Source organism: Canariomyces notabilis, assembly GCF_033297395.1.
Source record: "Canariomyces notabilis strain CBS 508.74 unplaced genomic scaffold N656scaffold_2, whole genome shotgun sequence".
NCBI classification, from domain to species: Eukaryota; Fungi; Ascomycota; class Sordariomycetes; order Sordariales; family Chaetomiaceae; genus Canariomyces; species Canariomyces notabilis.
The window spans coordinates 252,211-280,032 of NW_027041824.1; the positions used below are offsets into that span (position 1 = coordinate 252,211).

The window sequence follows — 27,822 nt, forward strand, 5'->3', positions numbered from 1 at the left end:
GATTGAATTGAGTGATTCCTTGTTACAGCCGCCACCCGGAATGTTGTCCGTTCTACCAGATCCGTCCCTGGGAGGCTGGGACAAGGTTGATGCCGCGGAGCTGATAAATGTCATCTAGCAATTTTCAGTACATAGTACATAGCCTGATGCACACGACCTCCCTTGCCTCAGATCTGCCGCTTTGGGCGGGCTGCATAGCATACAGGCCCACTCAGGTTGCACGGCGCAGTTAAGTGTAATGCCCCGACTCGCTCGCTTCTCTGGTCCAGACTCTTCTTTACGGCCACTTCGCCGTGTTGTCATTCACCGCTGTCTTCCGGGCTGAAGACATTGGGTACGAGCGAGCATTGAACGGTCTTCAATGAAACGTTTCGTTCTCTTTGAGTGTATGACAGTATGTCTCATTTGACGTGTAAAATGGCTGATATCCGTGATCCGCATACGGACGCCGTTCACGATCCGATCGGATGCGTACAAATGATAAGTACCTACTTATGGTACGACTTTTGTCGTTAAGCCGGGCATGGAGGAGGCGCCAAATCAGCAGCGGCTCAAGGGGGAGGTACGTACTTTTTCAGGGGCATCTTTTAGTTATATCAGTCGATGAACAGATCGAGCACAACGGCTTACAGGAACCATTTCTATATTCTTGGGACATTAAGTCCACGCCAGTCTCTTAAACGTCCTTATAGAGCATAGTATCATTTCTGGATTCAGCTTGCGCCAGCCACGTCAAATACAATCCAGAAGCTGAACCTGTCCTCGCGAGAAACAGTCAGCTCGACCAAATCCTCAAACCTCCCTTCCTTATTCGAGTCAAAGCTCAAAGCCACAACTTGAACGCTGCCGGTCAAGTACGAACTTCATTCTGTCTTGCGAGCACCATGTCACCCCTGCCCGACGCGACCGCCTCTCCTTCTCCGAACCTCATCAACCCAGCCGGCACGACTACCACGACATCAACAACCCCACTACCTTCAACCACTTCCACCCCATCAGCAGAACCTCCGCCCAGCCCCGCACTCGCCGTAGTGCTCAGTGTTCTCGCCTTTCTTGCACTCGCAGCCGTCGTGCTTTGGTGTGTGTGCTGCCGCGGACGGGGCCGCACGATCGGAACGACCACCACGACTTTCACTAGCACAACTGCTAGTACGGGTACAAGGCTGGGAAATGGAGCTCGACCGGGAAGAGCAAGAATCAAGGTCGTCCGTTCAGTGGCAGTTCCTCGGTTGTCATCGTCGTCTTCATCAGGGGGGAGGGATAAGGGGCAAGGGCAGCCTGAACGTGGTGAACGGGATGGACGGTCTGCGTCTGCGTCTGCGTCGACCTCCGCGGCTGCTTTGGCAATTGGGGCTTCTTCACGTTCCGGCGGGTTGGCAGCGGGCGGTGGTGGACTGTTTTCGCCGACTCACTCGGGTGAGATGAGTTCGAGCGGAGATGGCGGCGGTGGTAGTAATGACACTTCGGAATCGATGGGAGTGGGTGAACTTGGAGAGCCTGCGTCTGGCGAATATCAACATCACGGGCACGGCGTCATGAGATCATATCTGGACCCGGAGGGCCGGTCGGATTTGACCAAACACAGCGCCGGGGTGGAGAGGCCGTTGCCTCGATGCGCTGTTACGGATCTTCCTCGGACTCTTTCCGCTACAACAGATCTAGGGAACTGAGGCGAGGCATTAATCTTGGCTAAATCTCTACCTCCTGAGCGCGGGAATGGCGCATCTTTCCGATCGCTATGAAGTCGGAAATAATATGAGTGCTTGATTGGCGACTGGTGTCACTGAGGCAATGATGAGAAAGGGGCTTGTATTGTCTGGTGGGAGAGGGTGTCTTGACCTACCAGTATCTATCTATATAGATCTGCCATTACCTAGTGCCAACCATAAGAATAGATCGGCCCTTGTGCTTTGTCAAGCTAGAGTCCAGTGCGATTGCTCCAAAGTTTACCTATTACCTGACCCCTTAGCCTGCAGTGGAGGACTTCCGTAGCATACTTCCCTACAAAACAACATGGTATAAATAACTCAGGGGGGCCACCCATCCAGCGAACATACCGTGACGCTCTGCTGCCGCCCCTTACTCCTACCCTGACCTCATACCACCGTACACCCTTCCTGTCCCAGGTTGCCAACCAATTACCCACCGGTGACATCCCTCTCATCTCAGTACAGCTGATACCCAAGCGAACTCTCCAGCACAAGACCCGGCACACCATCAGCCAACCTTTCCAGCCCCTCCAAGCGTGCAACCGCCTTACTAGCGCCACAGTCATGCCACTCGAACCCACCCGTCCTCAACACCGGTTCAGGCGAAGCCTCCGGAGTGACAAGCGCCATGCCGCCCACCTTTGCCCAAGCCGGACTCACCGATTCCACACCTGCGGTCGTACCTTTATGTACACCATTGACCCCTTTTGCAGCAGCAGGGCCTCCCCACGGCTGCCCAAGTCCCAGCGGGCCATGATGATCCATGTCAGGCTGCTGCCAACGCTGTCGATGCAGGCCGACACCGTCCCTGACTGCTTCGATGACGGACGTGAAATTGATGTTGGGGAAGGGTTTGGTCGGGCGAGGCCAGACTAGACGATGTCGGTGCAGCGATTTGATTAGTTCGCCTAGGAGGAGCGAGTCACAGTGGTGTTTGGCGCATGGGACGACGCTGCTGTTGCTATCAGAAGAAGAAGAAGAAGCGAGGTCGTCGAGGGTTTGGTGGACGATGTCGAGTGTGCGAGTGAGGAGGTCTTGCCGTTGGGTGTCGATGTGTTCTAATGATGTTAGTAGCTCAGGGGTAAACGGGAAGGTAAGCGAAGATGGGGGATTAGAATAAGGGGGATGGTATCGATAGGGGGCGGTTGGGGGGCGGGGTTTGTACTAATGATCTTGTGCTTGATGGGAAGCTTCAAGTCGCGTATTTCCTCTTGACTGTGCAACGCGGCTATTCTGGTGACGGACTTGAAGATTTCCGCATGACGGAAGACGTAGCTGACGTAGATCCAGAGGACCAGATCCCGGTTGTATGCGTTAGGGAGGCCATATGCAGCCTCTAGATTCGAGATCCACCGCTCTGCGTATATCCCCACAGCGTCCAGTAACTGGAACTTGTCGACAAACAGCGCAATGTTCGCGAGAGTCGCCAGATCGACCGACCTGGGCACCTTGGAGCTCCGTCCGTGGATCACGTTCATGACAATGCTGACTGCCTTGGCATCAAAGCCCTCGGCTAGTCTCAGATGGACGCGCCCATCGGACTGCCGGACCGCTCCGGAGCTGCCAAACTGAAGCTTGGTTTTAAAAACCCGTGAGGCGAGGGTCAAGTGCTTCGTAGAGACCTTGATGTGGAGACCCGGGATGGAGGGTCCGGAGGAAACTGAGGCTGCGGTTGGATTGGGCCTTTTGCCGTCCAAGTTGTTGATAGTCAGGCCATTCGACTCGTCCAAGGTCTTCTTGCTTGGAGGCACAATAAGCAGTGCATCAGCATCCGGGTCAACCTCGTAAAGTGAGGCCAGGTTCGCAAAGGGCGAGGCCACAACCACGACATGCAGAGAATCCATAACTATCTCTTTTCACAGCTCGCTTCTGGCTGGTTCCGCTCACTGGCCTTATTGTGAATGATACCAGGCAGTTTGATAGTTTAATTCCAAGTCCATCACCTTGTCGCCAAAGATCATATCATCACATCATGTTGACTGGAATCAAGCATGGGCGTGCGGGGCACAGCTGATCACGCAATCGGCCAAGGCAAGCCACTCACTTTTGTGGGATTCAGCTTTACAATGACAAAGGGCTGCAGCTTGGCTGCTTGGAGATGCCGAGGCACTTTGCCCAATCGGGCTCAATGATTTGTTGTATAGGTAGGTACACATAACTACTGCCACAATCGTGGTCTGGCTCTCAAGTTGGCTTCTACCTAAGTTGACTGTTGAATACAATGTATGGGAAGAGGATGTTAATGATAGCATGCTGCTAACACTCAGCATTAAGGGCCAGAGTACCTTACATACCTACCTTAGTTGGCTTCATCATGCTGTAATTGATGTCCCCATTGCTGCCTCAGAGTACATTTCATGTTAGGGTGAAGGTTTGTGTTGCTAAATAGTGTTAGAGGAGCCCCGTCCCCCTATTCAGCAAGGGGCCTGAGGGCTGCTATAGACGTTTGTTGCAAGTCAGGCTTACCTCGTATTCTAAAACATAATCTTAACCCAATTTGAGTCTGATAGCTTTCTGACAGTCTTCGACAATTTCTGTGCTAGCACTGGGACGGACTACGGCAGTGTACCTGCCTAGAGATATTTTGTAACTTGCCCCCTGATGGAACATCGAGCATTTCCTGCTACACCTGCAAGCCCCGATTATACGACTTGGAGAAACGCAACGGCTCACATGCATTGTCAGAGGACTAGTATTTCATGTTCTTGAGGTCAGGGATGAATCGATAGTCACGTTAACGGTCTGGTCTAATCGCCCCTGGCCTTCTTCGGGGGAATGGTCACATGTCGTGAAACTGATGAAATGAAAGGGTAGGCACCTTCTCAGGTAGATCCCTGGCCTCTGGTCTATGGGAAAACTTTGCGTACATCTTCAAGGCCATAATGTTTTTAGCAGTCGGAACGGCGGCGCGTTCAGATCCCGCAAGCGAGCACGGTCCGGCTGAAGCAGCAGCATCAGGTGTCCGCGTTGACGCCCCATAAGCACTTTGGGTTTTCGACTGCCAAGTAAACTGCATATCAGAGCGATATAGTATCAGGCCAACCTTTCTATCAGTCTCTGGACGGGCACCCATGGAGAGCCACTGGTGTTTGGAAGCAACCCCTGAATTCGGACTGTATTTGCTCCTAGCACGTAAATGCTGATGGGTTGCAACTGGTAATTGGGGTGCCTACGGCGGTTGTGCACCTAGTAATGGTTTACACCCCCGTTGTTTCCTGTGCTGTCTTCCCGGCAAAAGCCGGAGAAACGGCCCACCGCCATGGGCAGCTCAATCGTGGTTCCAGGCGGTTCACAGACCGCACCTCGCCTCACGGATGAATTCGCATACCCCATACCTCACATATACCTTACCGTGGTGTGTCCTTCCCCGTAGAATTGCTTGTCTCCTGCATATTGACCCCAGATTCTCTCCAGGCCAAGCAGCGCCGCACTAAAGCATCTCCACATGTATGAACCGAAGGCAGGGTGGCAGGCTCACGTCATTGAGGGTCGTGCCGTTACAACCCGGACTGGTTTTCTTCTCATCTCCACGAATGTACTCACAAGAAACGAAACAACCTAATCTATGATTTACACCTAGGTCGCAGCAGCACTGCCGGCTAAAATCAAGATATAGGGTAGCTGGTAACCGTAGACTCGACCAGGCCCATTGGCGGCATCCACTTCAGTTGGAGCGCTTATGGACGTGATGAAGTCGACATGGGTTGATGCAGAGCAAGGGGTTACGACCATGATTGGTATTGCTCCTGGCCGTAATGCGAAGCCTAGAATAGCCACTCCCGTTGATCATGTTAATCAACAAGAAATTCGCCGCGATTCCATGCGCCGGGACAGGGGCTCTCAGTGATCTGCGACGATCATATTGATGCCCTTCCGCAACTCTAATAGATCATAGACGTCGTCAACGGTCACGGCAAGGCAGTTCAGGCTATGATACCACGTGGGTTTGGTTGCACCGCTCTAGCCGCGCCGTTTAGGGTGTTGGGTCGGCATCTTAAAGCCGAATATGCACTTGTGCAGCACGGGGTAATGCGACCGAGCCTCTTCTTTCTCTTTGAGGATATGAAGACTCGTACTACCTAGCTAGGTATGTACACAAACAGAGAGTACGTACCGGTACCGGAACGTCAGGGGCTGAAAACATTGCCGGCGCTAATCTACTAGAAACATTCTAGGAGCAGTTGTGGGGTATGCGATCTGCCTCGGCGCTCCTAGCGTGCTCCATCAGGGCTCCGGCCTGGATCGCTTGGAATCGGATGGTGGATTCGGCACTGCTAAGGCTACGGATTCTTCTGCTGCAAATGGGAATCTCGGAACCACTGCAGCGCAGCGTGGCCCTGCTGCCAAGGCGCGACGGTTTGCGGGGCACGGTAGATCATATATCAGGGGGCAGATTCAGGCTAAACTGCCGAGCAAGACCCATCTTGGCCCCTTTCATTCGCAGCTGTCGACGATGGTGGCGCATGGCGAACCAGGAGCCAGGGTTGGTCAATGCCAGGAGACACAACAAGATGCAATTCGCCGGCAGAAAGCTGACAACACCATGGCGCCCCTCTTCACTGCCATCCTGGTGACGGAGATGGCGGCGCATAGACGCCGGCGGAAACCCAGTCGTTACCCCCTGGCCAATATACCCTTGGAAAGCATAGTACATGGCATAACAGCTCGGTGGGAATCCCGGGTGTTCCTGCCCTGTAGCCGGGTAAGGACATGGATAGAGCGGGATGGATACGATCCCTAGCCGGAGATGATATTTCCATATTGACGGCGACATCTGTGTATATAATGGACCATTATCTCCTTCGCTGCTCAACCCGCCTCTTCATCCTCACCACAGAGTCGCACGCTCCTTTAAGTCACGACAAGCCGCAAACATGGTCTCGTTCAAGGCTCTTCTCCTCGGCGCCACCGGCGTTCTCGCCTTCCCCTTCAACGCCACCGAGTTCAGCGAGCTCGTCGCCCGCGCTGGCACCCCCAGCAGCACCGGCACGCACAACGGCTTCTACTACTCCTTCTGGACCGACAATGGCGGCACCGTGAATTACCAGAACGGCGCTGGCGGTTCTTACAGCGTCCAGTGGCAGAACTGCGGCAACTTTGTCGGCGGCAAGGGCTGGTATGTTTACCTACCTTACCCCTGCTGGGAATAGGGGCTAGACGGATACAAGTACTAACACCCCCCGCAGGAAGCCCGGTGCCGAGCGGACCATCACCTACTCTGGCAGCTTCAACCCGCAGGGCAACGGCTACCTGGCCATCTACGGGTGGACGCGGAACCCGCTGGTCGAGTACTACATTGTCGAGTCATTCGGCAACTACGACCCCTCGTCGCAGGCGTCCAAGCTGGGCACAGTCCAGTCCGACGGTGGCACCTATACGATCGCCAAGAGCACGCGTGTCAACCAGCCGTCCATCGAGGGCACCCGCACCTTTGACCAGTACTGGTCGGTGCGGCAGAGCAAGCGTGTGGGTGGTACCGTCAACGTGGGCAACCACTTCCGCGCCTGGCAGTCCAAGGGCCTGCGCCTCGGTTCGCACGACTACCAGATTGTGGCTACTGAGGGTTATCAGAGCAGCGGTTCTGCTTCCATCACCGTCTCGGGTTGAGACAGCGGTGTATGGTTTGTCAAGAGCTGGAGGTGTGATCACCACGGCAACGGAAAAGGGGGTTCTGTGGACACGGTAAACAGGATCCTCTCGTTCATCTTCAATCACATTTTTGTATTGTACATAGCGTCGTACATTTTCTTCGTTTATGCTCAGTTTGGAGCGGAGAACCAAGTCCATGATATCAACTAGCTGTATGTACGTACATAGGCAAGGTTCTTGGGTAGTCAACAAACAAACTTAGCAACCCCTTCCCCTGAGTGGCCACCCCATTCCGTCCCTTTAAGAACACCGAGCGATTATTTGTCCGACAATGCCTTTCCCTCTTTCAAACCGAAGGAGTCTCCGAAGGCGGCGCCCCTCCATCCGTGGGCATCGTACCATTAAATCCCGGCATGGTGCCATTACCCCCAGGCGCACCACCACCACCACCATTGATCCCCCCCTGCACAGCATGCCCCCCATCCGCATCGAGATACGCCGCCACACTGTAATACTCATCCGCCGAGTAATCCGCACTGACATTAATCCCAATCTGAATCCACGCAAACAACCCCTGCGTCACATCCTCACCCAAATAAACAAACTCCGGAAACGGATCGTAGCTCGCATCCGTCTGAACAATGCTCCACATATCCTCATCATTGCTGGTAATGGCCTGCGTATTGCTGCTGTACGGGTACACCTTCTCCACCTCGGCCCTCAAATCCTCCGGGTAAAACAGCTGACCAATATGCGCCACGGGCGCGTTCCAGACTTGGATAGTCCCGTTCTTGGAGACAGTCGCGTTCGTGTGCGCAAGCAGATGCGTGTGTGTCGCCCGGCCTTCGTAGTGGCCCGGGAAGATGGTCTCGAACTGGGCCACACCATCATGGTCCGTCAGTTGGATTCCGCGGAGGTATGTCGAGTTGTAACCGCCCGCGGCGTAGTTGCCGGATGTGCTGATGCCCGAGTAAATGCCTGTTGCGTTGCAGTTCCAGATGTCGACGGCCACGGCGGGGACGGGCTCGCAGGTTTCGACGTTGATGTACTGCACTTCGAGGAAGAGATCGATGCCGTCGCAGTATTGGGCCTCTTTTACGTTGGAGCGGAAAAATTCGCCGACTACGTAGTACGGCCCGTCGGTCACTTTGGGAGAGAGGATGCAGGAGGTGTTGGCGTCGAAGACGGTTGAGAGGGGGGTGAACATGTCGTACGCCGCCAGGCCGGTCATGTTGTGGTTGACTTCTTCCCACGCTTGGAGGTCGGCGAGGTCGCGGCGGTACTTTTTGGGAGCTGCTTGGGTCAGTCGATGTGTTATTCCAGGAGGATGTATTCCGTGACGTACAAGTCTTGATGTTCCTCTCGTCCCGGAGCTTCTTCACCTTCTCAGCGCGGCGTTTGATGGACCGCTGCTTGAGAGCTCGGGCGGTTTCCGTGTTGGAACACGAGCTCAGGGACCTCGCGGCCACCCTGGCAGCATGATCGCGGGCAACAATCTCACGCTTCATGTGGTGTGCATCGTGAGACTCGCCGGGGTGAGCAACCGCCGTGGCAGCTAGCAGGGCAACATAGAGCTTGAGGATGCCAACCATGGTGAGTATTTGCAGGCAACGGAGGGTGTCGAAGAGTAAGAGGAAATTGAAGAATAGACTCTTCCTTTCTGCCAAGAGTAGCGAGGAGAGGAGATAGAGAGAGAACAGTCCCCTTTTATCATCAGCCGTCCTAGCTTCATGTTCGTACCCATGCTGGAGCCGCCCAGGTTTAACGCCCAAGCCTCTCATTGCTGTGTGGATGCCGAGCCGAGCCTTGCCCTCAAAGTGGACATGTACACTAACAAACCGTTGATGGATGGGGACTGGGGAGTTCCAGAGATGACGAGCCCAACTACAAAGCCGCATTCGAATTGACCACTAGCTGATTGGCCAGTTCGAGCACGCAGGGCATGGTTCTCAGGATGTCCCCTGATTCCACGATGGGGCACTTCAGGAGCAGCAACGCCATCAACAAGGCCACCTCGGTATGTGGGGGACAAAATCTTCTTTTGTTCCATAAGTTTTATCCCACGACGAACCGATTACAAGACATTTGGTCCACACCCGGTGCCGGCCCGTTGCGCTGCCTTGTTATGGGACCGGGGTGCCGTCACTAGCAGAGTCGTCACCAGAGCTCCACCGTCCACGCGTACACCGGGGACAACCACCTAGCTGACTACTACGACCAGTGGCACAACTCGAACCTGCACCAGCCGTGCTGTTCTTACCTGCTGCGGAGCATGATAGGGTAGGTGTCAGTGGAAACCTGGACGATTGCTCGTGATGCGTCATGCAAGCCGCTTATACATAATACGAGGCCTTGCCCCTTAATATCGCGTCTTTTTACATCGCCGCCGGATGTTGCAAGCTTCATTGCACGCATTGTGACGGAGCCATCCTGCAGCCCAAGGAGTGAGAGTACCATTGGATCACAGCATTGCACATTGCTAAAACCACTCGTGGGATCACGATGCTTCTTGCGAGACCCCTAGGTCTCGCTTTCGTATAGAGTCCTGCTTACCTTGATAATGATACCCATTGAACTTGCCGTGTCCGGAGAAAAGATATACTTCAAGTTGACGTTAACTTTCCACTACACACCAAGAAGTATGTTCAACAACATCGTGATCGGTGCTGTAGGTACTCATGAAATCAATATCATGATACAAACAATCCCCCCCAACCTTAACCATCAACCTTTTGGGTATTTCGCCAATCTTCCACCAAATTCTCAACCGTCACACTACCCACCTACCTGAATTCAAGCCAACATCAGGTAGGCCTTCCAAGCCATAAACACAACTATCCCCGTACTCTAAGCCAGCTTCCGTCCTAGCTGAAGATCCAGCTAGACCCCGAAACCCCTCCCTCTCAAACCCCATGTTCAATCCTCAAATACCAGCCACTGCATCACTCCAAATTCTTCCTCCCCACCCCAGGAAGCAACGGATCAACCTCATCCCCTCTATCCGCCTTAACATCCTCCTCCGACTCCGTCGGTTTCCCTCCAGCCTCCCCTGCAGGCATCCTAATAACACGGTGCAACCCCGGCGGCAGGGGGTCTTCATCAGACCGATCCGCCGCTACATCGGCCTCGCTCTCGGTGGGGTTGCCCTTGACCTCTGCGCCAAACATTTGTGCCGAGATCAGCACCCCCGTGCCGGCCCCTGTGTTTCCCGGGGGTTGGCCGTGGTAGATGTGTGTGCTGTAGAATGATCGGATGCGCTCGTCGAGGCTAAGGCTGCTTGCCGGCGTTTCCCAATGTACTCGGTCCCGGCCTATTAGGATGCTGGCGCCTGTATGCAGGGTGGTGGTGGTGCTACTGGTGGTGGTCGGTTGCTCTTGGGGCGAGGTTCTTCGTCGAATGCGGAGTGCGTCGACCGTGCTTGCGCGGGTGGCAAATGTGCGCAAGGGAGTTGCCATGGCAAGGCCACGGGTGGTTCTCGGGAGGGTTCGCATGGTTACAGGTCAAGTATGACAAGACTCCGACTCGAGGGTGATTTCAGCTTAGGAATCTTTTGGCCGGTTACTTGTTGCGAAGTTCCTCCTCGATACCATCATGGTTATGGCGGCGGGAGGATACTATAAAGCGAAAAGGTGAGTTGAGTCAGTCATACTGTTGTTACTGTTGTCCTTTGGCTCTTGCGTCAAAGGAACGTCACAACAAGTCCAGACAACAAAGCCCCTCATGAACGTACCGCACATCTCCGCAATTCTTCATCGGCTGATATTGATCTCGAGAACAAACGGGTACTGCTTAGTAGGCCTTCTCGCCATTCGGTCGTCTCTGAAGATGTGTTAATATTAGCTTTCTTCCAATCTTGCATGTGGAAAACTTACCTACACTATTGAACTGCTGCAGCGGATTTTCCTACAAGGGACACCGATTCGCAATCCCGATCTGGACTCGAAGACAGCATGCTCACGCCTCGCGCTCACCCAATCTGATCAATAAGTCACTCTGGTCCAGGGCAGCATACACCAACACATTCCGCTCGACCATAGGGTCACGTATCAAACCAGGGAGAAACGGACACTTTTTGCCGCCCATCACAAGCCCTGCAGGGCCCAGCCGCTGCCCGTCATGGTTGAGAGATAAGGAGTCTGAGCGATTAAGTGAAACTCTTGCATGGCGTATCAACCCTAACGTTACGACAGCTCATATGCCGGCTAGCCGAAGCGCGCTCAACTGTCAGCCAGAGGCCGCCGTCGCGGCAAGGAGAGATCGACAGGAGCAGGAAATGCGGGGGACAACGGACCGGGTTGGGCGAAGATCGGCGCAAGTTACCGAAGATTGACCGGCAATCTCTGCTTGGAAGAGAAGGAGAAGCGCTTCGGCACCGGCCAGAGATTGTGCCCAAGGACGGTGTACTCGGTTGCTGAAACATATTAGGCTCCTGATGCCTGGGAAGTCCTGTCGTTCCAAAATCTTTGGAGATCTGAGGGAACATGGCCCTCTTAAGCGCAAGCTCAGGGCCGATTCAGGGGCTCCCGCAAGGAGAGATCTTCCACCTTAAATCTGGCCATTGTACGAACAATGTCCCAGCAATCTCGAACTTGGCCATGATCCCTGGCTGACTACAACAACATTCAACATGTCAACCACCGTAATAATCGGGCAAGCACCTACAAACATCGGTCCTCTGACAACAACGTTCACTCCACCACCTGAATGCACAGTCGCCGTAGGGGCGGACCGCGGCCTGCTGGGTCTGATAGGTGGTGGGAGGAGGGATGTTGCGTGGCTGGGGCAATCCTGCTTCGGCGGCGAGCCGGTTGATGCCACCACGTGTTGGCCGCCGGCGTCCAGCGGTACCGATGAGAAGAAAACTCCACTCCAGGGTTGGGGGTTTTACTCGCCTGGCCTGCACTGCCCTGCCGGATATGCTACAGCATGCTCGGCGACGGGAGGCAGCGGGGGAGGATCGGACTGGCCGGTACAGTTCAGGCTGCGAGATGGAGAAACCGCCGTGGGCTGTTGTCCGAGGTCAGTTCCCTGCCATTCACTTGTCTAGAGCCTTGCTAACTAGTACGATCAGCGGTTATGGCTGCGCCAACGTCAATGGTCAGACGTGCACAATGATTGCCACGTCGACTACTATCCCGACCGTCACTGGCGACGGGAGCAAGAGCGGTGACTTCGCCTTCCAGACGGTTCCGGACGAGGAAGGGTCCATCACGGCCTTCAGCTTGTTCGCACCCATGATCCAGATGAACTGGCAGAGCAGTGACCGCCCGGAGCCAACGTCGACAGAAGCATCGTTGCGTCCAACAGCATCTGAAACGACTGCTGAGATTGCTGAGACTGAGAGCAGCCCGCCAGTATCCTCAGAAACCCAAGGTGCTGATACTGGAAGGGGATCCGCCACTCAGACACCGGAGATTGATGATAACCCGCAAAGCACTTTGACAGGAACCCTCGAACCTGGAGGTGTTGCAACCCCATCTGGGTCTTTGAACCAAGAGGAGGCGACGCCGAGCGGACAGGGTTTTAGTTCCGGTACGAAAGTCGGGCTGGCTGTCGCGGGCTCGGCCATTGGCATGTTGATGCTCGTTTGCGCATTGTTTTACGTCTGGCGACGGAGGAAACTAAAACGGGAAGAGGCGGAAGTGGATCGGCTGTATGGGATGAAGCACGCCTCGGGTTCGGCCTCCGACCTCATGACCAGCGAGGACATCCCAGGATGGTATCGCGGCCAGAGGTTGACGCCGCTCAACAATCCGACGTATGCAATGCATCGTGGTTTAAGAGAAAAAGTTGTACTTCAGACACCAGAATCGCCGTATTATCGGGGATACTCATCCTAGATGCATTATGGATCATAGGGGTTAAGTGCGCATTCAGCATTTTGAGCGTTTGTGAGCGAAGGCAGGAGCTTTGCGTTTGTGTAAAAGAAATCTACTAGAGTAGACAGGTTCAAAAGTTAGGTACCTGTTGAGTACGAGATCTGCTTACCACAGTGGGCGCACTGTGGTTATTACTGTATCAATACTGCCGGGCTAATAACGCCCACGCCGCCTTGCTACAAATTATCCACAATGATCAGCGTGTGTACTTCGTATGGATGCCATAATCGTACACCGACTTCAACTCATCTCAATTCTCAAACGGTCAATCCTCGATATATTAACTTATTAAGATCATAAAATGGACTCGCAACACAGTGCTTACTCAGTTGAACATACTCAATCTCCCGGAGGACATTCTTCGCGAAATCTTCCGCTGTTTTGAGGACAAAGGCCTCTATAGGGTCTCCAATAAAACACTTTGCATCGACTACCGCATCCCCTACCCTTTCGATGAAGACCTCAGGAAGTTCAAGACAGTGCAAGCGATCCGCTTGGTGTGTCGTGCATTCTGCTGGCATGTATCGCCGTTGCTGCTCCCCGTGCTCCGCGTGAGCATCAGCACAAAATCTCTCAATCGAGCCGACCAACCCACTAGGAACCCCCAAATTGCATCCGGCGTGCGGCTCGTCCAAGTGTCTCTCTCATACCGTCCAAAAGAGATCGCTGAGAGCCCTGATCTTTACAGGGAGATGCAGTGCCAAATGTTGGAGGATCTACTCGACACTTGTAAACACTATACTGAGTACATCGGCGACCCCTGGCGAGATAAGCAGTATTTGGATGGAGTCAAACCCTCCGAATTTTCAGAGGCCTTGGACGCCATTACGAAGCTAAGAATGGCAACCCTTCTCTGGCGCAACAGCTTTACGGATCTTCGACCGCCAGAAGATCGCAAACAAATCCTTAGCGAGGAGGAAAGAGACAGATTGTGGGACTTCGTCTCCCGATGCTACACGGAATACCGACAGAAACACCAAGAGCAGGAACGCTTGTTGAACGATGGATCATTTGCAACGGCTCTCGCTGCGTCAATCAACCGTCTCCCATCAGTTCGGGGACTCGCCTTGCTGGATGTTTCGGAACTGTACACCCGTTCGTCGTCCTGTTCGTCGGTGACAAGGTTGGCAACTGATCTCGAGGAATTACGCCAAGCGATGGTTTCATCGCAAGAATGGGACTATCTCAAGTACTTAAGAGTCACACCAGAGATCCAGTCCGCCAAACTGCTATGGCAACTGCCCATGGCTATCCATGCAACAGGGAAACAGCTCAGCGAGCTCTCAATCTCAATCCTCCCTACGACAGGCAACTTCTGACAAGATGTGTCCCTTCGATCTATTTACCGGCGCCACGAACTGGGAGGGTCTCAGGGCCGCGGTCCGATCTATCCGGACCCTTTTGGTCAAAGCCGGAGACGGTCGCCTAGTACAGCTCCATCCCATCCTCGCACAGAATCAAGCTTACTTGAACAATTACCTTTCCGCCCTGCTCTCCGGCCCGTGCTTGGAAGACGTGGATCTCGATTTCGGTGCCCTGACACTCCCGTGCCGCGGCCGGGTCATCGGGCCCGTCGATAATCCCGAGCCCCTGAACCCTGTCGGCTCCGTTTTGGCAACAGCTAGTTGGCACAACATAAAGAGGCTTTGCGTCCACTATGCTGCGTTCACCGAAGAGGAGCTTGTGAATTTCTTTGAGAGGATAGGTAATAGGCTGGAGCGGATATATTTGTGCCAACTAGGTGTGGTGAAGGAGGGTGGTTGGGCGCGTCCGTTGGAGGTTTTGCGGGAGAAAGTCATGCGTTCATGTGTAAGTTCCGACGCCCTGCTCGAGGACTTGTGCGGTGGGGGGTTTTGTGACGTCGACAAGGCCAAAGAATTCGGACATGAGGAGGGAAGTGAAGATTCTCATGATGATTGGGCCTGTCGAGCCGCTAGGAAGTATGTACTTGGGATCCGGGCGATGAACCCTCTTGCGGAACTTGAGCGATCGAGTTTGGCCTGGCCGCCGCCTGATACTTGTAGTCACTCTCTATGCCAATCCGATGTCTAGAGGTGTTATAGAGGAGTGTATACTGATCAAGGGAATCAACCAAACGTTCGGTCTCTCTTTGTCAACATCGTTGCCGTCGCGAACTTGCAAGCGAGCCAGCTAAAGTCGCTGGACTATGCTGAAGAGAAGTTGCCAGGCGCTCAGACCATTCAGCCCGGGCGTTACTGTGTAATCTGACAGTGCCTAGCTAGGTATGTACATACTGTACCTCAGCCTACTAGCGGTGCTGCCAAGACCCCATGGATCCACTCCATGACAGTGACACCCGACTGCAGTGCCTGCACAGCTTCCACTGCACCACAACTCGACAAGCCCGATGCAATCCACCGCCAAACGACCTTGAGGCACCATCAGTTCTTGTGCTGCTTGGCTTGTCTCAATCTCACGTATGGTGTGTTCCTCTCGACTACCGACATGACACGATGTCGGCTGAGCCCACGCGCCCCCTTCTGCTGCCGCAGAATCGCAAGCTCCGACATCTGCGTGGCCTCTCGATAAGAAACCTGGTCTTTTCTCGCCCACGCGGCCACACGATTGACGACGCTGCTCTCAACAAAACCCCAGCCAAGATCGAGTCCCTGCGAAACGCCCCTCATTTGCATCATGCCCTCTCCTCCGACGACCTAAGACCGCCCGCGGCGCGAAGAAGGAGCACCAATCTTGCCAATGGCAGCCCGGCGGCTAGACAGAAACGGTTCGAGGACGCATTCGATAGCAGGCTCACCGACGTCTTCTTTTCGCTGCATGTCGATGGTGAAGAAGAGCCCATATACATTAGCGAGGTTGGAGAACGCGCGACGGTATGGGAGCCCAGGCCTAGCTGCGCCGCAAGACGTGTCCTGATGGTATGCCAAACAGAACTTCAACTTTCGCCTCTTTGACTCATCCGATCTCGACTCGTCCATTACACAAGCGCCCCAGGTGACCATCAAGGTATGGACAAAGCATCTTGGCACCTGGGGCCTCCTGCTGGTTGAGGAGGCCGACCTGCGAGCCCTCAATTGGCTGGGAAGCCTGCAAAACATTCACTTTCCCCCAAACAGCCTCGTCTTTCACATGGTCGATGGCGTCTACTCGCTCGAGCTCTCCGCCAAACCCCCGCCGCCAAAGCAGGGCATCGCGCTCCCAACATCGTCGTATAATGCCCTCATGAGGCTGGCAACACTGGACAACTCTATTCAGGACGCATTAGCTACGCGCGATCTCCTGACGCAACAGATTAACGATTTCTTGAGTAAAGAGGCCAAAAACCAGGTGCCCGAGGCTGAAGCCGAACTGGCCCTGACAAGCAAATATCTGACCCAGCAGCGGCGGAACGTGGAAGCAGCCAAGAAGCGAAACGAGGACTTGAAAGCCTCAATCGTGGCCAGGAGGGCGGCCATCGCGCAAGGCCGCGACGTACAAGCAAGAGCCGCCAAGGACGTCGAAAACGCCACCGAGAAGCTCGCGCAATCCAAAGAGCTCGTCTCCAAAACCAAAGACCAAATCCGCGGCCAGCGCCGCCGCATCTGCGAAGACCTCTCGCGCATCTACAACATCACCCCAATCCCTCTGGCACCCCCACTTTCCTTCCAGATCTGCGGCTTACCGCTTCCCAACACGGACTACGACTCGTCCTCCTCCTCCTCCTCACGACAGCACAAATCCAAATCCTCCGCATGCTCCCTTACAGCAATCGACGAAGACTCCCTCTCCGCCGCACTCGGCCACGTCGGCCAGCTAGCCGACATGCTGCAGTACTACCTTGGCGTGCCCCTCCCCTACCCCGTCCACGCATTCGGCTCCCGCTCCAGCATCCGCGACGACATCAGCCAGCTGCCGGGCAGCCACGGCCACAGCCACGACCCACGCCAGCGCGAGTTCCCGCTGTACCTGCCCCGCGGCGGCGGCGGGTCCTTCTCCTCGGCCCAGTTCCGCTTCGACTACGCCTGGTTCCTGCTCAACAAGGACATTGAGGCGCTCTGTGCGTCGCAGGGGCTGAAGGTGGTGGATATCAGGCATACGTTGCCGAATCTTAAGTACCTGCTCTATGTGTGCAGTGCGGGGACGGATGAGGTGCCGGAGCGGAAAAGGGGCGGGGTGAGGGGGTTGTGGGCCGGGAGGATGAGGCATATGGGGGTTGGGAATGATGATGGTGGCAGTAGTAGTGTGGGTGGCAGTCGGCGGGGGAGTGATGCCAGTGATGCGCTGGCTAGGCAGCGGGAGGAGCTTAGGAAGGCTGTTGCCGCTAGGGAGAATGGCGGCGCTGTCAGTGGTTTTTCGTCGTCTCCGGCGGAGGGTGCTGCGGACCTGCCGTTTGGGGAGACAAAGCTGACTTTGCGAACCAAAGGGCTAAGGGAGAATGCCGCGCCTTAAGTCAGGCCGGGATTTCAACGCGCCATGCTTATGAGCAGATGGAGGGAGAGACTCGGAGTTTGTGATACCCGAATTAGCGTTTTGAAGCTTTTGCAAACACAATGATCAGCGCTTTTTGTTCCTTTTGGAATTCCTAGCAGTGCCCTTAGCTTGACATACAATCAGCCTGATGCCTTGGCCACATGACACCAGCATCATCATGTCCGGTATCGTGCTTTGGCCCAAGCCATGCAAACAAGCCCCTGTCCCCCCTGAACGCCTCCAGCCCCCAACCAGCCGAGCATTACGAAATAGACACTAAATGCAGCACATTCCATGACGGTCCGTCGCACCATAAAGAGACCCTACCTGTCCTCCTTAACAATCGTAATCTCGGTCTGAACCCTCACCACTCCATTCTCAGGCGGCGGCGGCGGCCACCTCTGCATCTCAACATCATCCCTCACCACCGGCGGCGGTGCCCTCACAACATGCTCAGTCATCTCCACCTCGACCCCACAAACATCATCAATCTCCATGTACCCGCTATCCACCCACGCGCCACGGGGGCGTTTCCCCATGCCCATCCCCATGACCTCCCCGTCAATATAATTCGCCGGGCTCAGTCTGGCCTTTGACGGGCGGCTGCCGATCGTGGGCGGGCCTCCGACAAGTGTGTCGGTCCCGGCACGGTAGGCGTTGGAGCCGGAGCGGGAAGAGCGCAGGTCGCGCGACCGTGAGCCGAGGATGCGCGGGAAGAATTTGACGAGTAACGGCTTGAGGGTCATGACACATGCGCATACGATGGCGCCGTTGATCTCGACCGCGGTGAGGTAGGAGAGTTCGGCGGCTACGTAGGTGAAGTCTGGGTCGGTTTGGGCGCGGAGGAGTTGGATTAGGCGGAGGATGGAGATGAAGCAGACTCTGGGGGCGGGGATGAAGGTTAAGTAGGCTGATGGGTTGTTTAGAATCGCTTTTAAGGGTGGCTTACAGAAACCCAAAGCCGAATACCCCTGAGAGGATGAGCTTTTGGCGTCTGGGGAGCTGGATGCTCCATACGACCGGCATTGGAAGGAGGAAGATTAGGAAGTCGGTAACTGGTCAAAGTCAGCGTGTTTGCTATGCGGGCTTGTCAGGGGTGTGGCTAACCCATGTGCATCCCGGTACTTGACCACCAGAAGCTCTGCGGATGGCAGTACTGCTTCTGCAGAGTGAAGTCCCAGTATGCTTGCAGCGGGATGCAAGCAGTAAATGCGACGAGAGCCATGTAGATGTTTGTGAGGATGACAATGGCAAGCAGGACCTGGCCGGCCGTGCGGGCCCACTTGAAGGAGAAAAGGTGGATGTAGAGCAACAAGATGGACACTTTGGAGAAGCACAGCGAGAGGTTGTAGAAGAGGACGCCATACCAGGCCGCCTGGAACAAGTCAGCCAGCTTCTGTGAACAAAAAATGTCCCTCAGCACTCATACCCTCCCCCAGGCTATTGCGGAAGCCGTGTCAGTTGGGTCAAGATCCCACACATGCTGTCCGGCGCCATGGACGGCCTCTGGAGTCGCACCGGCGTTAGCATCAGCAGCGACTCAAAAGAGCCTGGTATGACGGACGTTCTATTATTCCAGCACAGGTTGCCGCTGCAAATACCTAGATGACTCATTAGCATACCCCTTTAAGGCAAACTGATGGGTCGGCGCACCAGCGCAGCGAGTATGCTCCAATCCGAAGAGCTCAGCACGCGGATGATAGCTCCTCTCGTGTAGAACCGTAATCCCACAAAGCAAGCGGCGATTGCCCAGCAAATGGCCGAGGATACGATAATGTTGACTTTGAGCGAGTCGTGAGGGAGATTAGGGGGCCAGAGCGGCGGTCCTGGCGGCGGTGGTGGTGCCGTGTCACTCATGATGAGATCTCGGGGTAGCACAGTCCCGGGGGCTGACACGATCGACTTGAGCGCCGACTGTTGAACATCCTTGTTTGGTCCTTCCAACAAACAGCTTGGGCTCAGCGCATGCCCGCCACTGCTACACAGTCAAACTTCGAGGTCGTTACGGGGTCGGTTATTCGATTTGAGACTCGGTAGGTGCTAACCAGTAAGGCGGGATCTCACGAACTGAGAAGCCCAGCCCTCCCGGCAGGAATTCTATATAAGAATGGCTGGGTCGCACGGATGTGGTTTGTTGGGGCAGAGCCTGAGAGCTCACCCAAGAGACAGGCTGCAAGCTCGAGTAGGGGACGGCAGCCAATGCAACCTTATCTTGGAGGGCCAAGCATGGATGGCAGAGCTGGACTCGGTTGCGTCGAGGATATAGCATCGGCAATTATGCTTCGTCGGTCCAATTGCGGCCGCACAGGAAGAGCTTGTTTATTCTAGGTTACTTCCGAGTCATCTGTCAAACCTGTCACTAACAAGATGGTGGCGATCGCGGAGCCATATTCAGGGCTAAGATCGCCATCTGGCATGAGTGCTTGTCCTTGCAACCTTGACCCAGGAGAGGGGTTGCGTCCGTCAGTCTGCCCGTGACAGCTCACTGCAGTGCGTCGGTAGGTAGTAAGCTCCTTGTATGCTGGTCGTCGCACGGTCGCATTAACCGTTCAACGGGGTTCTTTCTTTATGCGGCCTTGGGATGACATCTGTAAGGAGCGTGTTTCGGCAATGAGATGATGCCGCTATCCGAAGATCACTGCGAGACTGATTCCTTGTCATCCATCCTATCTGTCATCAGCGTCCTGCAACCTCTCCAGAGCAAAAAAAAGAAAAAGGACCAACCTGAACACCGGTGCTTCCGCAGCAGACAGGGCTTGACGCCCGAGCGCCGAAAGTTCCCTCTGCCATGTTGGTCAGCATGCAGACAATGGGTGCTTGAGGAACCAAGAATTCGATTCGTGCTCTGTCTCGGCCGTGCATGCAAGCGGAGGGTTGGCTGCAAGCGCACAGTGATGAAATTAGGGTACGGAAATGAAATTTCACAATTTTGTAAGCAATTCGCAATTCACCCTAGACCCTGAATTTCAAGAATTTCAGACGGGGGTTGTTACATAGTTAAGACATGGCTCCTAGGCACTGAACAAGCCTGGGGCAGGGCCAGACCTTGGCCTGGCTGGGTGGTGGAAGCGAGGGTTCTGTGAAAATAACCCTAACCCGAAGCTGACCGCCTGCCCGATCTGGTTAGCGCCATTTTCATGAAATTTCCATTGCGAATTCATGGCTGACTGTGAAATGAAATTCGATGGAACCCCTTGAAATTCCGCACCCTAGATGAAATCGCTTTGACGTGGAAGCCGTTGGGTGAGGGGTCCGCCATTAGCGGACGTCTCCACTTATTTTGTGGGGAAGGCCTGGGGACGGGACAAGGGGATAAATCCGCTAATAAATCTACGGATACTTCTCCCCGCTATTCATAAAGAGAATTGCATGTGCCGTGCATTTACCACATCAGCACCTCGATATTGGACGAGTTGGCGGTTCCCAAATTTCGCTTTTGATATCAAGCATCAATAATTAATCAGCCGGCAGCCACATCAACCACAATCCCTCTCACACCCACACACCATGGGCCGCTCCCACTCGCATCGCTACCGCACACTGACGACCTCCAGTCCCCTGCTCTTCCAGCCTTGAAATTCCTATTCTAGAGGTTCCTTGCAGCTTGGGCTGCACGGCTTGGTCCAGAAGTCCAATCGAGAGGTCGAAAATCTTGGCATTGACTCAAACGCTGGGGAAACGATCACAGACCAATCCGGCTTTCGGACGAGATAAGATCTAGATTCCTCAGCCCCGACCGCACTCCGGCATGTCGAGTACTCGGGCCTGTTAGACGTTAAACAAAGCTGCCTTGCTCCAGGAGCACCGAGCATCGCCCTGACAATGATTGCACAATGATCTATACGCTACATGTAGTCGTTTCAGTCAACAATAGTCTTCGTGCTCGTGCACAGCGCTGACTCGGGTGAGTCGGGTTCGAGAATTCTGGGCGAGAGACATGGTTGATATAGACGGCCCAGCAAGCCTGCCTCAGTACAGCATTGGCCGAGTTGGGAGTCCTCGAAAGTTGCTCCGGGTAATTATCCAACCTCTATGCTCTTATTAGGGCAAGAATGACTCTAAAGTAACCTCATAACCTACTGAAAGGAACGGAAAAGACAGACACCACCCCTCTCAGAGCCTCAGTACATAGCCCACCCACCGCTGGCAGAGATCACCTGTCCACTAACCCACCGACTCTCCTCACTGGCCAACCACGCCACAATCTGGGCGATATCATCCACCGTTCCAATCCGATTCTCCACCGGAGTCTGGGACTTCTGCATCTCAATATAATCCTTCGGGATATTCTCCATGAGCTGCGTCTGCACCGGGCCCGGGTTGACGGCATTGACCGTGTGGCCCGCGCCGCCCAGCTCGGCCGCCCAGCACCGCGTCAGGCCCTCGAGCGCCGTCTTGGACGAGCAGTACACCGACAGGTCCTTGAACCCGTACCGCGCCCCGACCGAGCTGATGTTGACGATCCGCCCGCCGCGGGCGGGAAGGTGTGGGAGGACTGCCTGGACCATGAGCATGGGTCCCCGGACGTTGAGGTTATAGATGGATGCGAAGTCTTCGACGGTGACGTCCTGCAGGGGCTTGACGAGCTCGGCGCCGGCGTTGTTGACGAGGATGTCGATGTGCGTGCCGAAGGCTTGGACTGTTTGCTCGATGACTTGCTTAGGGGCGAGAGGGTCGCGCAGGTCGGCTTTGATCTTGATGGCTTGCGAGCCGTTGCCGAGATTGTCGATCTTGGCTATCAGGGCGTCCATGGCCTTTTCGCTGCCTTGGGATGTGTATGTGCCAGCCACCTGTCCACATGTAAATCTCGTGTTCACTGTGTTCCGTTGTCAAGTTTGATGCTACTCACCTTCGCGCCACGGCGCGCCAGCTCGAACGCGATTCCGGCACCGATACCCCGGGAAGCTCCAGTTACAATGGCGACTTTGCCCTGGAGGTTGAAAGACAGGTTGGACAGGGGCATGACGGACTCCATCGTGATCTCGTTATGTAGGGGTATCGCGTTTAAGGTTTCGTATACCGTGGGCAGGTCGAAGGTAGGTGTTCTGGATTTCGACTCGCGTTGGACAACCGGTCCTAGGTTGAGAGTCTATAGCTTCTTGGTTCAAGATGAGAAGTGGGTATTTATGAATCTTTGATGAGCCTGATGTCTTTAGTGTGGGACGAGGTTGTAGATATGTATGATTGTATTGTTGAAGCTGATGACTGTTGTGCAGCGAAGAGTGATGCTCTCCGGGTGAGAAAAGAGCAGTCTTAAATACACAGAATCAGTTCTCATGCCTACCATTCCCATCAGCATAAATGCCATGACGGCGCTCCCATCCAGGACGCCGAAAGCAGTCCGTCGTCCAAGTCCGATGGTGCCATTTGAGCAATACTAAGCAACTTGCGTAAGTTGCGTGCAAAAACCTTGGAGTTTCGGCGTTGATTTCTTGGCTTCCAATTTGTGTTTCGGCCCAGTTGCCAACTTGCCACTTGCCAGACGTGCCAGACGGGCCAACTGCTGGCCGCGCTCCCGCGCAAGGAACGTAGCGTAACCCTAACCCCTACGGAGTATACCGTCTTGGCTTACGTTAGCGGCGTTACATACGGTAGTAAGCCCTCAACAGCTAACGCCGATGGTTCCACCCGACGGGTCGGGCGTCAACGCTCACACCTCAGCGCAGCACTAAGCAGCGCAAACGCCGCGGCGGTTGGCATTGCATACCTACTCTATAGAGTGGCAAGACAAACCCGGTTACACTCCCAAAAAGGAACCAATTCACCGAAGCCTCCCGTCAGTAGATTTCTGGTCAGGTCATTTTGGCGGCCTTTGTGGAAGTTTTTTTCCTGCAGTTTTAGCCTTCAAATTCAAATGCCTTGCGATGCAATCGACAATCGAGGAACTCGTATCACCGACGATCTCTGGATGCTGCGAAGAGCATAGCACGGCCAGACCGAGATGACGGCATCATTTCTAAGGACTCTTGAGCGCACTTGGCGATGGGCTGCCAGGTCATGGTTTCTAAGCGGATCCCGATCGAAAATCTCGCATTCGCCATGGTGAGAACACGCTTTGGTAAGGTACATACAACTTAAGATCTTGTACGTACAGAGGAGGCAATGTGTCGATAGGGGTAGTAAGGAGGGTAAAATGTCACACTCAAAGTTGCGCTGAACTAAGACGAAGGATGTGAAGTGCTTGCCCCTGAATAACTCTCAGGAAACATCAGATTTACCCGTCGGCAGGACTCACGCGAACCAGACATGCCGGACCGCGCCGAGAGGCCGGATCCGGTCTGTTGCTCGTCATTCCGCTGTGAGTTTAGATTGCCAATATGGGAGCAGAGCCGATTCTACCTAAATGATACGTCTCGTCCAGGATCACGAAACTTTGAAAAACTCGACGGTAGCTGCGCATCGCAATCATGTCCTCCATGCGTTTGAGTACGCGATGCCCCTGAAGGCCTGAACAGTCAGGAACCCCTCACGAACCACTCGCCTCCCCTTCACAAACCTGTCCCAGGGCGAGATGGCTGTACGCGCATTCGCCGTCCTCGCGCTAGCCGCTATCCTGGTCTCTACACCAACCGCCGCGGAGGAGATGAAAACCTGCGGCTCCGCAAGCTACTTCCCGTTGGAATACACCTGCTACAACAACAGCGCACTATGTCCCATCTCATTCACCCGGCCGAGCGTGTCGTGCGGCGCAGCGGGCTGCTATGCCCCCGAGCAATTCTCCTGCGAGGACGGAACCACCCTCAAAACCCTCCCAGACGCGACAAGCCCCTTCACCCTGACAGCGTTCGGCAACCGGCCGGGGTTCGGCAACATGACGGTCAAGGCCTGCGGCAACTACCTCGCCATTGGCGCCAACGCGCGGGAGTGCGCCGCGTGCTCCTCGTCCGCCGCGGCGAGGCCGGGAGTAAGTATCCGGTGCAGTGAGTACGGGAATCGGACGGTGCTGCTTCCCGGCGGGCAGATGGTGAGGTTTTCCCGTTCCGTTGGTCGGTTATGTCGTTGATGAGGTGGGAGAGAGATTGTGAGAAGCTGACAGCGAAACACAAGGCTGTTGATGTTCCGGGCCATCAGTATTGGTACGTGAATCCGAGGGACGGGGTATTACAGTTTACCGAAGCACTGCCGTCGAATTCTTCGTTGAATGCGACCTCGCCTGGCACGGAATTTGCAGGACAGAACGTCAAAGGTGAGAGCGATGCTTCATATGGAAATTTTTCCGCACAAACATCGGTATTTAACAGTAAGTCATTAGTGTATGAGAACGGCTTCTTCATGTACGACCGCGACAATCTGCCTCATTTCTGGCTCGCCTGCTTGCGCACCTTGCCTGGAGGAGCCATCGGAACTGGCAGGACGTGGCGGATTTATGCACCGATCTCCATGAATATTGGCAGAGGGGATTGCGAGCAGATCAAACTGGTGGCAACGGCAACAGATCGCAAAAGGGGCGCTTACAGGTACGATTAGACTTGGAGTCGTGGGCTGGGAGGAAAAGACCTGGCGTAGACATAGATAAGAGCAAATACAAGTCCAAATCATGGTCTAGGATCCGAATGAGATCAGATAAGAAAGAAGCGATTGGCGATGTGCTATGTACAAGATGGATTGCCACCGTGTGATTGCCAGCCCTACAATACTAGGATCCTACCTGCCGTCGGCGCGTTGTGTGATGCCATCTCAACCCCAGACCAGCAGCCCATGAACCACGTCCCATCCTCATCTCGGTCAAGTCTATCTAGAGCATGAGCGGGGGACGTCTGCCCACTGGCCGCGTGTCTCATCCTCATCTCGACCAAGTCCGTCTTGAGCCTGGACGGGGTCGTCTGCCGGTTGGTCGGAGGTCTCACCCTCATCCCGGTCAAGTCCGTCATGAGCCTGGACAAGGACGTCTGCTTGCTGGTCGGACGTCTCACCCTCAACTTGGTCAAGTCCGTCTTCAGCATCGACGGGGACGTCTGCACGCTGGTCGACATGCTCGATATTGCCAGATAAACGAACCGGAAGGGGAGAATTCGCCGTCCAAGTGATCCGGGTCAGGTCGCCTTCGTCCCAATAACCGCGTCCGCCCCGTTTGTAGATCGCCGCTCTCTCCCGCCAGGATGATCTCATCTTGGCCTTCGCCACCGAGTCCTTGCGCCGAAAACTGTCGAGGAGGCTGTAAGCTCGAGCTTCGTCGAAGCGCTCGTTGAGCTCTTGATCGCTGAGTGGAGTCTCGGGGTGGTCCCAGAGCACATAGCCACATCGCCTGAGCCAAGCGTGCGCGTCGTGGTTGATGACGTCCTTTTTCCAGAGGTTCTTATGTGCTTGGTACCACATGCGGAAAGGCCCTGATCTGGCATCGTCCGGTTTGCAAAAGAGGTGGCCTCCGAGGTGATAGTCGTCGAGATCATCGCTCTTTATATGTTCCTCCAAACGCTCCCAGTCATAGCACCAGCCTTCGTAATCATACGCTGTTGATCCGCAGTAAAACGTTGAGGATAGCATGTACCTGGCACGTGGTGGCGATTCTCCGCAAGTCATAAGTATTCTGCGCTTCTCCTCGTAGGTTCTGGCGTGATCGAGTTCAAAGAGAAAGTCCAATCCAAGGAAGAGCTAACCAGATATACAATGTTAGTCTCGATCATAATCCTGTCCTTCCCCGAACGCACAAACCGGCTACACTTACATAACCTTGCTTGTGGCTGTTCGATCTGGCCGGGCTCAGCCAATCGACCCGTTCAGAGGCCCATTTGGCATCATGCTTCGCAACTTCATCAAAGGCTTGATTGCAAGTCAGTATACTTAAGACGCAGGTAGCGTATGAGAGATCGGAAGAACGAACCGCGAGAGCACCCGTTCAAAGTAGTCGTGAATGCAGGCAAGCTGCTCATTCACCCACGGTGAAAAGGGCTGGAAAAAACCGGAGTTCAGAGATATCTCCAGCGCTGTTCTCCTCACGTTCTTGTCCCGGTCGCGGAACAGGTTGCAATAGAGCTGAAATCGGTCCATGGCGCGATGAATTCGGAAAATCCCAATGAAGGAGGGTGCACGCAAACCCAAATCCAGGAAGCTGCCGATCCAGCCTCCAATGGCCATTGGTGGCGCCTCCAGGGCGGTGGTTTTGGGGCCGGGGTTTCGACATTGATTGCGCCGCTCATCACCAAAGGAGGCGTCGGCTGACGCTGTCGCCCGTGCCATTCGGCGAAGAACGACTTGACGTGATTTGGCCTCTTTTTTGATGTCATACACCATATCGTCGAATTCAATGGGACGGAAGCGATAGTCTGAAGCGGAGACCGTCTTGCGATGGTGTGGATGGGCGAGCCGGAACACTGGCTTGAGCCGGAGTCGCAACAGTCGGGGCCTTCACTGTCGGAGCCGAAACAGCCGGAGCTGGGATGGCGGTGTTGGAACCGGGGAAGAAGAGTAAACCAGGAGAGTAAGACCAAGGATAATACTCTCTTCGCCGTCCAGCTTCGTCAACGGCACGATTTGTACCGTCATCTTGCGCGTTAGGTCGGAAAAGCCGAACAGAGGCATTGCACTTCTGTGGCTTCTTCCCACCCTCTTCGGTCATGGTTGGCGGGAGAGCGAGCTACGTATGTTTGTCGACGTCTGTGTTGATATATATATTGTTTGGATCATTACATGCCCACATTGCTCGAAGTGTACCTGCTCTCTCACTCTGCATCATGGGTATCTCGGTGGTGTATTCTGTTGGCTGTCTGGGAGGTGATGCCACTGTTTGACAACGGCGCTTTTACCGTACACAGTGGCGGTAACGAGGATTGTACCTTCTTTTTGCATCGCAATTCGCCGGCCGTGGATATCTGACCCGGGCGAGGCATCAGGCCACCGGTTGAACCTTTGCCGCCGGAAAGGCGTGAAGCACGGCGCAAGGCCAAGCTAGCAGCGATGTCTCGGAAACCAATTTCGAGCTCAGACCTCGCTATTCGTCGGTTCCCGAGGACTTTCCGAATCATATTACCTAGGTAGGTAGGCAGATTCGCTAACCGAGCCAACTCATCCTCGCGCTCCGATTTGGCAGGAGCTCCTACCCCAGATTCCGGACTTCTGGGGTATATACATCTTGGGAGTACCGGTAATGTTTGCAGCTCGGTGTGCACGAGCCATGATTTCCCGCTCATCTGCCTTAGTATCGGGAACCTCCGAAGAACCAGGATTGCATGAGCTTCAAGTTGTTACTCCTCCAGATTTGGATCTCATCATCTCAACAT

The 27,822-nt window shown here is 54.7% G+C and overlaps 13 protein-coding genes across 13 annotated transcripts; 7 read left to right on the top strand and 6 right to left on the bottom strand.

Moving 5' to 3' along the window:
- Positions 1 to 675: 675 nt before the first annotated feature.
- N656DRAFT_222290 (uncharacterized protein) lies at positions 676 to 1,972 on the top strand. Its single transcript, XM_064808931.1, has one exon. The coding sequence runs from the start codon at positions 885 to 887 to the stop codon at positions 1,668 to 1,670; it is 786 nt and encodes a 261-aa protein (XP_064673631.1). The 5' UTR covers positions 676 to 884; the 3' UTR covers positions 1,671 to 1,972.
- N656DRAFT_774249 (uncharacterized protein) lies at positions 1,797 to 3,728 on the bottom strand. The gene is made up of 2 exons (XM_064814230.1): positions 2,875 to 3,728; positions 1,797 to 2,767 (listed from the first exon to the last, which is right to left on the bottom strand). The coding sequence occupies exons 1-2, from the start codon at positions 3,551 to 3,553 to the stop codon at positions 2,166 to 2,168; spliced, it is 1,281 nt and encodes a 426-aa protein (XP_064673632.1). The 5' UTR covers positions 3,554 to 3,728; the 3' UTR covers positions 1,797 to 2,165.
- A 2,053-nt stretch (positions 3,729 to 5,781) lies between these two features.
- Positions 5,782 to 6,433, top strand: N656DRAFT_222348 (uncharacterized protein). The gene is made up of 2 exons (XM_064808932.1): positions 5,782 to 5,815; positions 5,891 to 6,433. The coding sequence occupies exon 2, from the start codon at positions 5,900 to 5,902 to the stop codon at positions 6,281 to 6,283; it is 384 nt and encodes a 127-aa protein (XP_064673633.1). The 5' UTR covers positions 5,782 to 5,815; positions 5,891 to 5,899; the 3' UTR covers positions 6,284 to 6,433.
- A 150-nt stretch (positions 6,434 to 6,583) lies between these two features.
- N656DRAFT_723075 (glycoside hydrolase family 11 protein) lies at positions 6,584 to 7,310 on the top strand (the record flags this gene model as incomplete). Its single annotated transcript, XM_064812512.1, has 2 exons — positions 6,584 to 6,829; positions 6,900 to 7,310. Coding segments are annotated over 2 exons (657 nt in total), but the record flags the coding sequence as incomplete, so codon positions are not given.
- A 358-nt stretch (positions 7,311 to 7,668) lies between these two features.
- On the bottom strand, positions 7,669 to 8,857 carry N656DRAFT_690234 (GPI anchored cell wall protein; the record flags this gene model as incomplete). Its single annotated transcript, XM_064810642.1, has 2 exons — positions 7,669 to 8,591; positions 8,644 to 8,857. Coding segments are annotated over 2 exons (1,137 nt in total), but the record flags the coding sequence as incomplete, so codon positions are not given.
- A 1,026-nt stretch (positions 8,858 to 9,883) lies between these two features.
- Positions 9,884 to 11,284, bottom strand: N656DRAFT_774254 (uncharacterized protein). Its single transcript, XM_064814231.1, has 3 exons — positions 11,171 to 11,284; positions 11,029 to 11,117; positions 9,884 to 10,912 (listed from the first exon to the last, which is right to left on the bottom strand). Exon 3 carries the CDS (start codon positions 10,787 to 10,789, stop codon positions 10,241 to 10,243), a length of 549 nt encoding a protein of 182 aa, XP_064673636.1. The 5' UTR covers positions 10,790 to 10,912; positions 11,029 to 11,117; positions 11,171 to 11,284; the 3' UTR covers positions 9,884 to 10,240.
- Positions 11,285 to 11,925: 641 nt separating this feature from the next.
- Positions 11,926 to 13,138, top strand: N656DRAFT_700824 (uncharacterized protein; the record flags this gene model as incomplete). The annotated part of the gene is made up of 2 exons (XM_064810895.1): positions 11,926 to 12,317; positions 12,370 to 13,138. The coding sequence occupies 2 exons, from the start codon at positions 11,926 to 11,928 to the stop codon at positions 13,136 to 13,138; spliced, it is 1,161 nt and encodes a 386-aa protein (XP_064673637.1).
- A 1,178-nt stretch (positions 13,139 to 14,316) lies between these two features.
- On the top strand, positions 14,317 to 15,356 carry N656DRAFT_774258 (uncharacterized protein). Its single transcript, XM_064814232.1, has one exon. It carries the CDS (start codon positions 14,432 to 14,434, stop codon positions 15,227 to 15,229), a length of 798 nt encoding a protein of 265 aa, XP_064673638.1. The 5' UTR covers positions 14,317 to 14,431; the 3' UTR covers positions 15,230 to 15,356.
- A 295-nt stretch (positions 15,357 to 15,651) lies between these two features.
- Positions 15,652 to 17,584, top strand: N656DRAFT_834071 (uncharacterized protein; the record flags this gene model as incomplete). Its single annotated transcript, XM_064818711.1, has 2 exons — positions 15,652 to 16,029; positions 16,088 to 17,584. 2 exons carry the CDS (start codon positions 15,652 to 15,654, stop codon positions 17,582 to 17,584), a joined length of 1,875 nt encoding a protein of 624 aa, XP_064673639.1.
- Positions 17,585 to 17,655: 71 nt separating this feature from the next.
- Positions 17,656 to 19,462, bottom strand: N656DRAFT_810509 (uncharacterized protein; the record flags this gene model as incomplete). Its single annotated transcript, XM_064818367.1, has 6 exons — positions 17,656 to 18,487; positions 18,555 to 18,660; positions 18,713 to 18,980; positions 19,035 to 19,111; positions 19,170 to 19,206; positions 19,259 to 19,462. The coding sequence occupies 6 exons, from the start codon at positions 19,460 to 19,462 to the stop codon at positions 17,929 to 17,931; spliced, it is 1,251 nt and encodes a 416-aa protein (XP_064673640.1). The 3' UTR covers positions 17,656 to 17,928.
- A 2,264-nt stretch (positions 19,463 to 21,726) lies between these two features.
- On the bottom strand, positions 21,727 to 22,568 carry N656DRAFT_701766 (NAD(P)-binding protein; the record flags this gene model as incomplete). Its single annotated transcript, XM_064810972.1, has 2 exons — positions 21,727 to 22,395; positions 22,455 to 22,568. 2 exons carry the CDS (start codon positions 22,566 to 22,568, stop codon positions 21,727 to 21,729), a joined length of 783 nt encoding a protein of 260 aa, XP_064673641.1.
- A 1,339-nt stretch (positions 22,569 to 23,907) lies between these two features.
- Positions 23,908 to 25,124, top strand: N656DRAFT_774262 (carbohydrate-binding module family 52 protein). The gene is made up of 3 exons (XM_064814233.1): positions 23,908 to 24,569; positions 24,653 to 24,791; positions 24,858 to 25,124. The coding sequence occupies exons 1-3, from the start codon at positions 24,117 to 24,119 to the stop codon at positions 25,070 to 25,072; spliced, it is 807 nt and encodes a 268-aa protein (XP_064673642.1). The 5' UTR covers positions 23,908 to 24,116; the 3' UTR covers positions 25,073 to 25,124.
- Positions 25,125 to 25,336: 212 nt separating this feature from the next.
- Positions 25,337 to 26,593, bottom strand: N656DRAFT_765097 (uncharacterized protein; the record flags this gene model as incomplete). Its single annotated transcript, XM_064813374.1, has 3 exons — positions 25,337 to 26,197; positions 26,271 to 26,385; positions 26,427 to 26,593. The coding sequence occupies 3 exons, from the start codon at positions 26,591 to 26,593 to the stop codon at positions 25,337 to 25,339; spliced, it is 1,143 nt and encodes a 380-aa protein (XP_064673643.1).
- Positions 26,594 to 27,822: the final 1,229 nt, after the last annotated feature.

Coding starts and splice junctions, on each gene's coding strand:
- N656DRAFT_774249 (XM_064814230.1), bottom strand. CDS start 3,553: ATGGATTCTCTGCATGTCGTGGTTGTGGCCTCGCCCTTTGCGAACCTG. Junction 2,768..2,874: donor CATCAAGCACAAGATCATTA/GTACAAACCCCG, acceptor TAACATCATTAG/AACACATCGACACCCAACGG.
- N656DRAFT_222290 (XM_064808931.1), top strand. CDS start 885: ATGTCACCCCTGCCCGACGCGACCGCCTCTCCTTCTCCGAACCTCATC.
- N656DRAFT_774258 (XM_064814232.1), top strand. CDS start 14,432: ATGCAACAGGGAAACAGCTCAGCGAGCTCTCAATCTCAATCCTCCCTA.
- N656DRAFT_774254 (XM_064814231.1), bottom strand. CDS start 10,789: ATGCGAACCCTCCCGAGAACCACCCGTGGCCTTGCCATGGCAACTCCC.
- N656DRAFT_774262 (XM_064814233.1), top strand. CDS start 24,117: ATGGCTGTACGCGCATTCGCCGTCCTCGCGCTAGCCGCTATCCTGGTC. Junction 24,570..24,652: donor TGCTTCCCGGCGGGCAGATG/GTGAGGTTTTCC, acceptor GCGAAACACAAG/GCTGTTGATGTTCCGGGCCA. Junction 24,792..24,857: donor TGCAGGACAGAACGTCAAAG/GTGAGAGCGATG, acceptor GTAAGTCATTAG/TGTATGAGAACGGCTTCTTC.
- N656DRAFT_222348 (XM_064808932.1), top strand. CDS start 5,900: ATGCGATCTGCCTCGGCGCTCCTAGCGTGCTCCATCAGGGCTCCGGCC.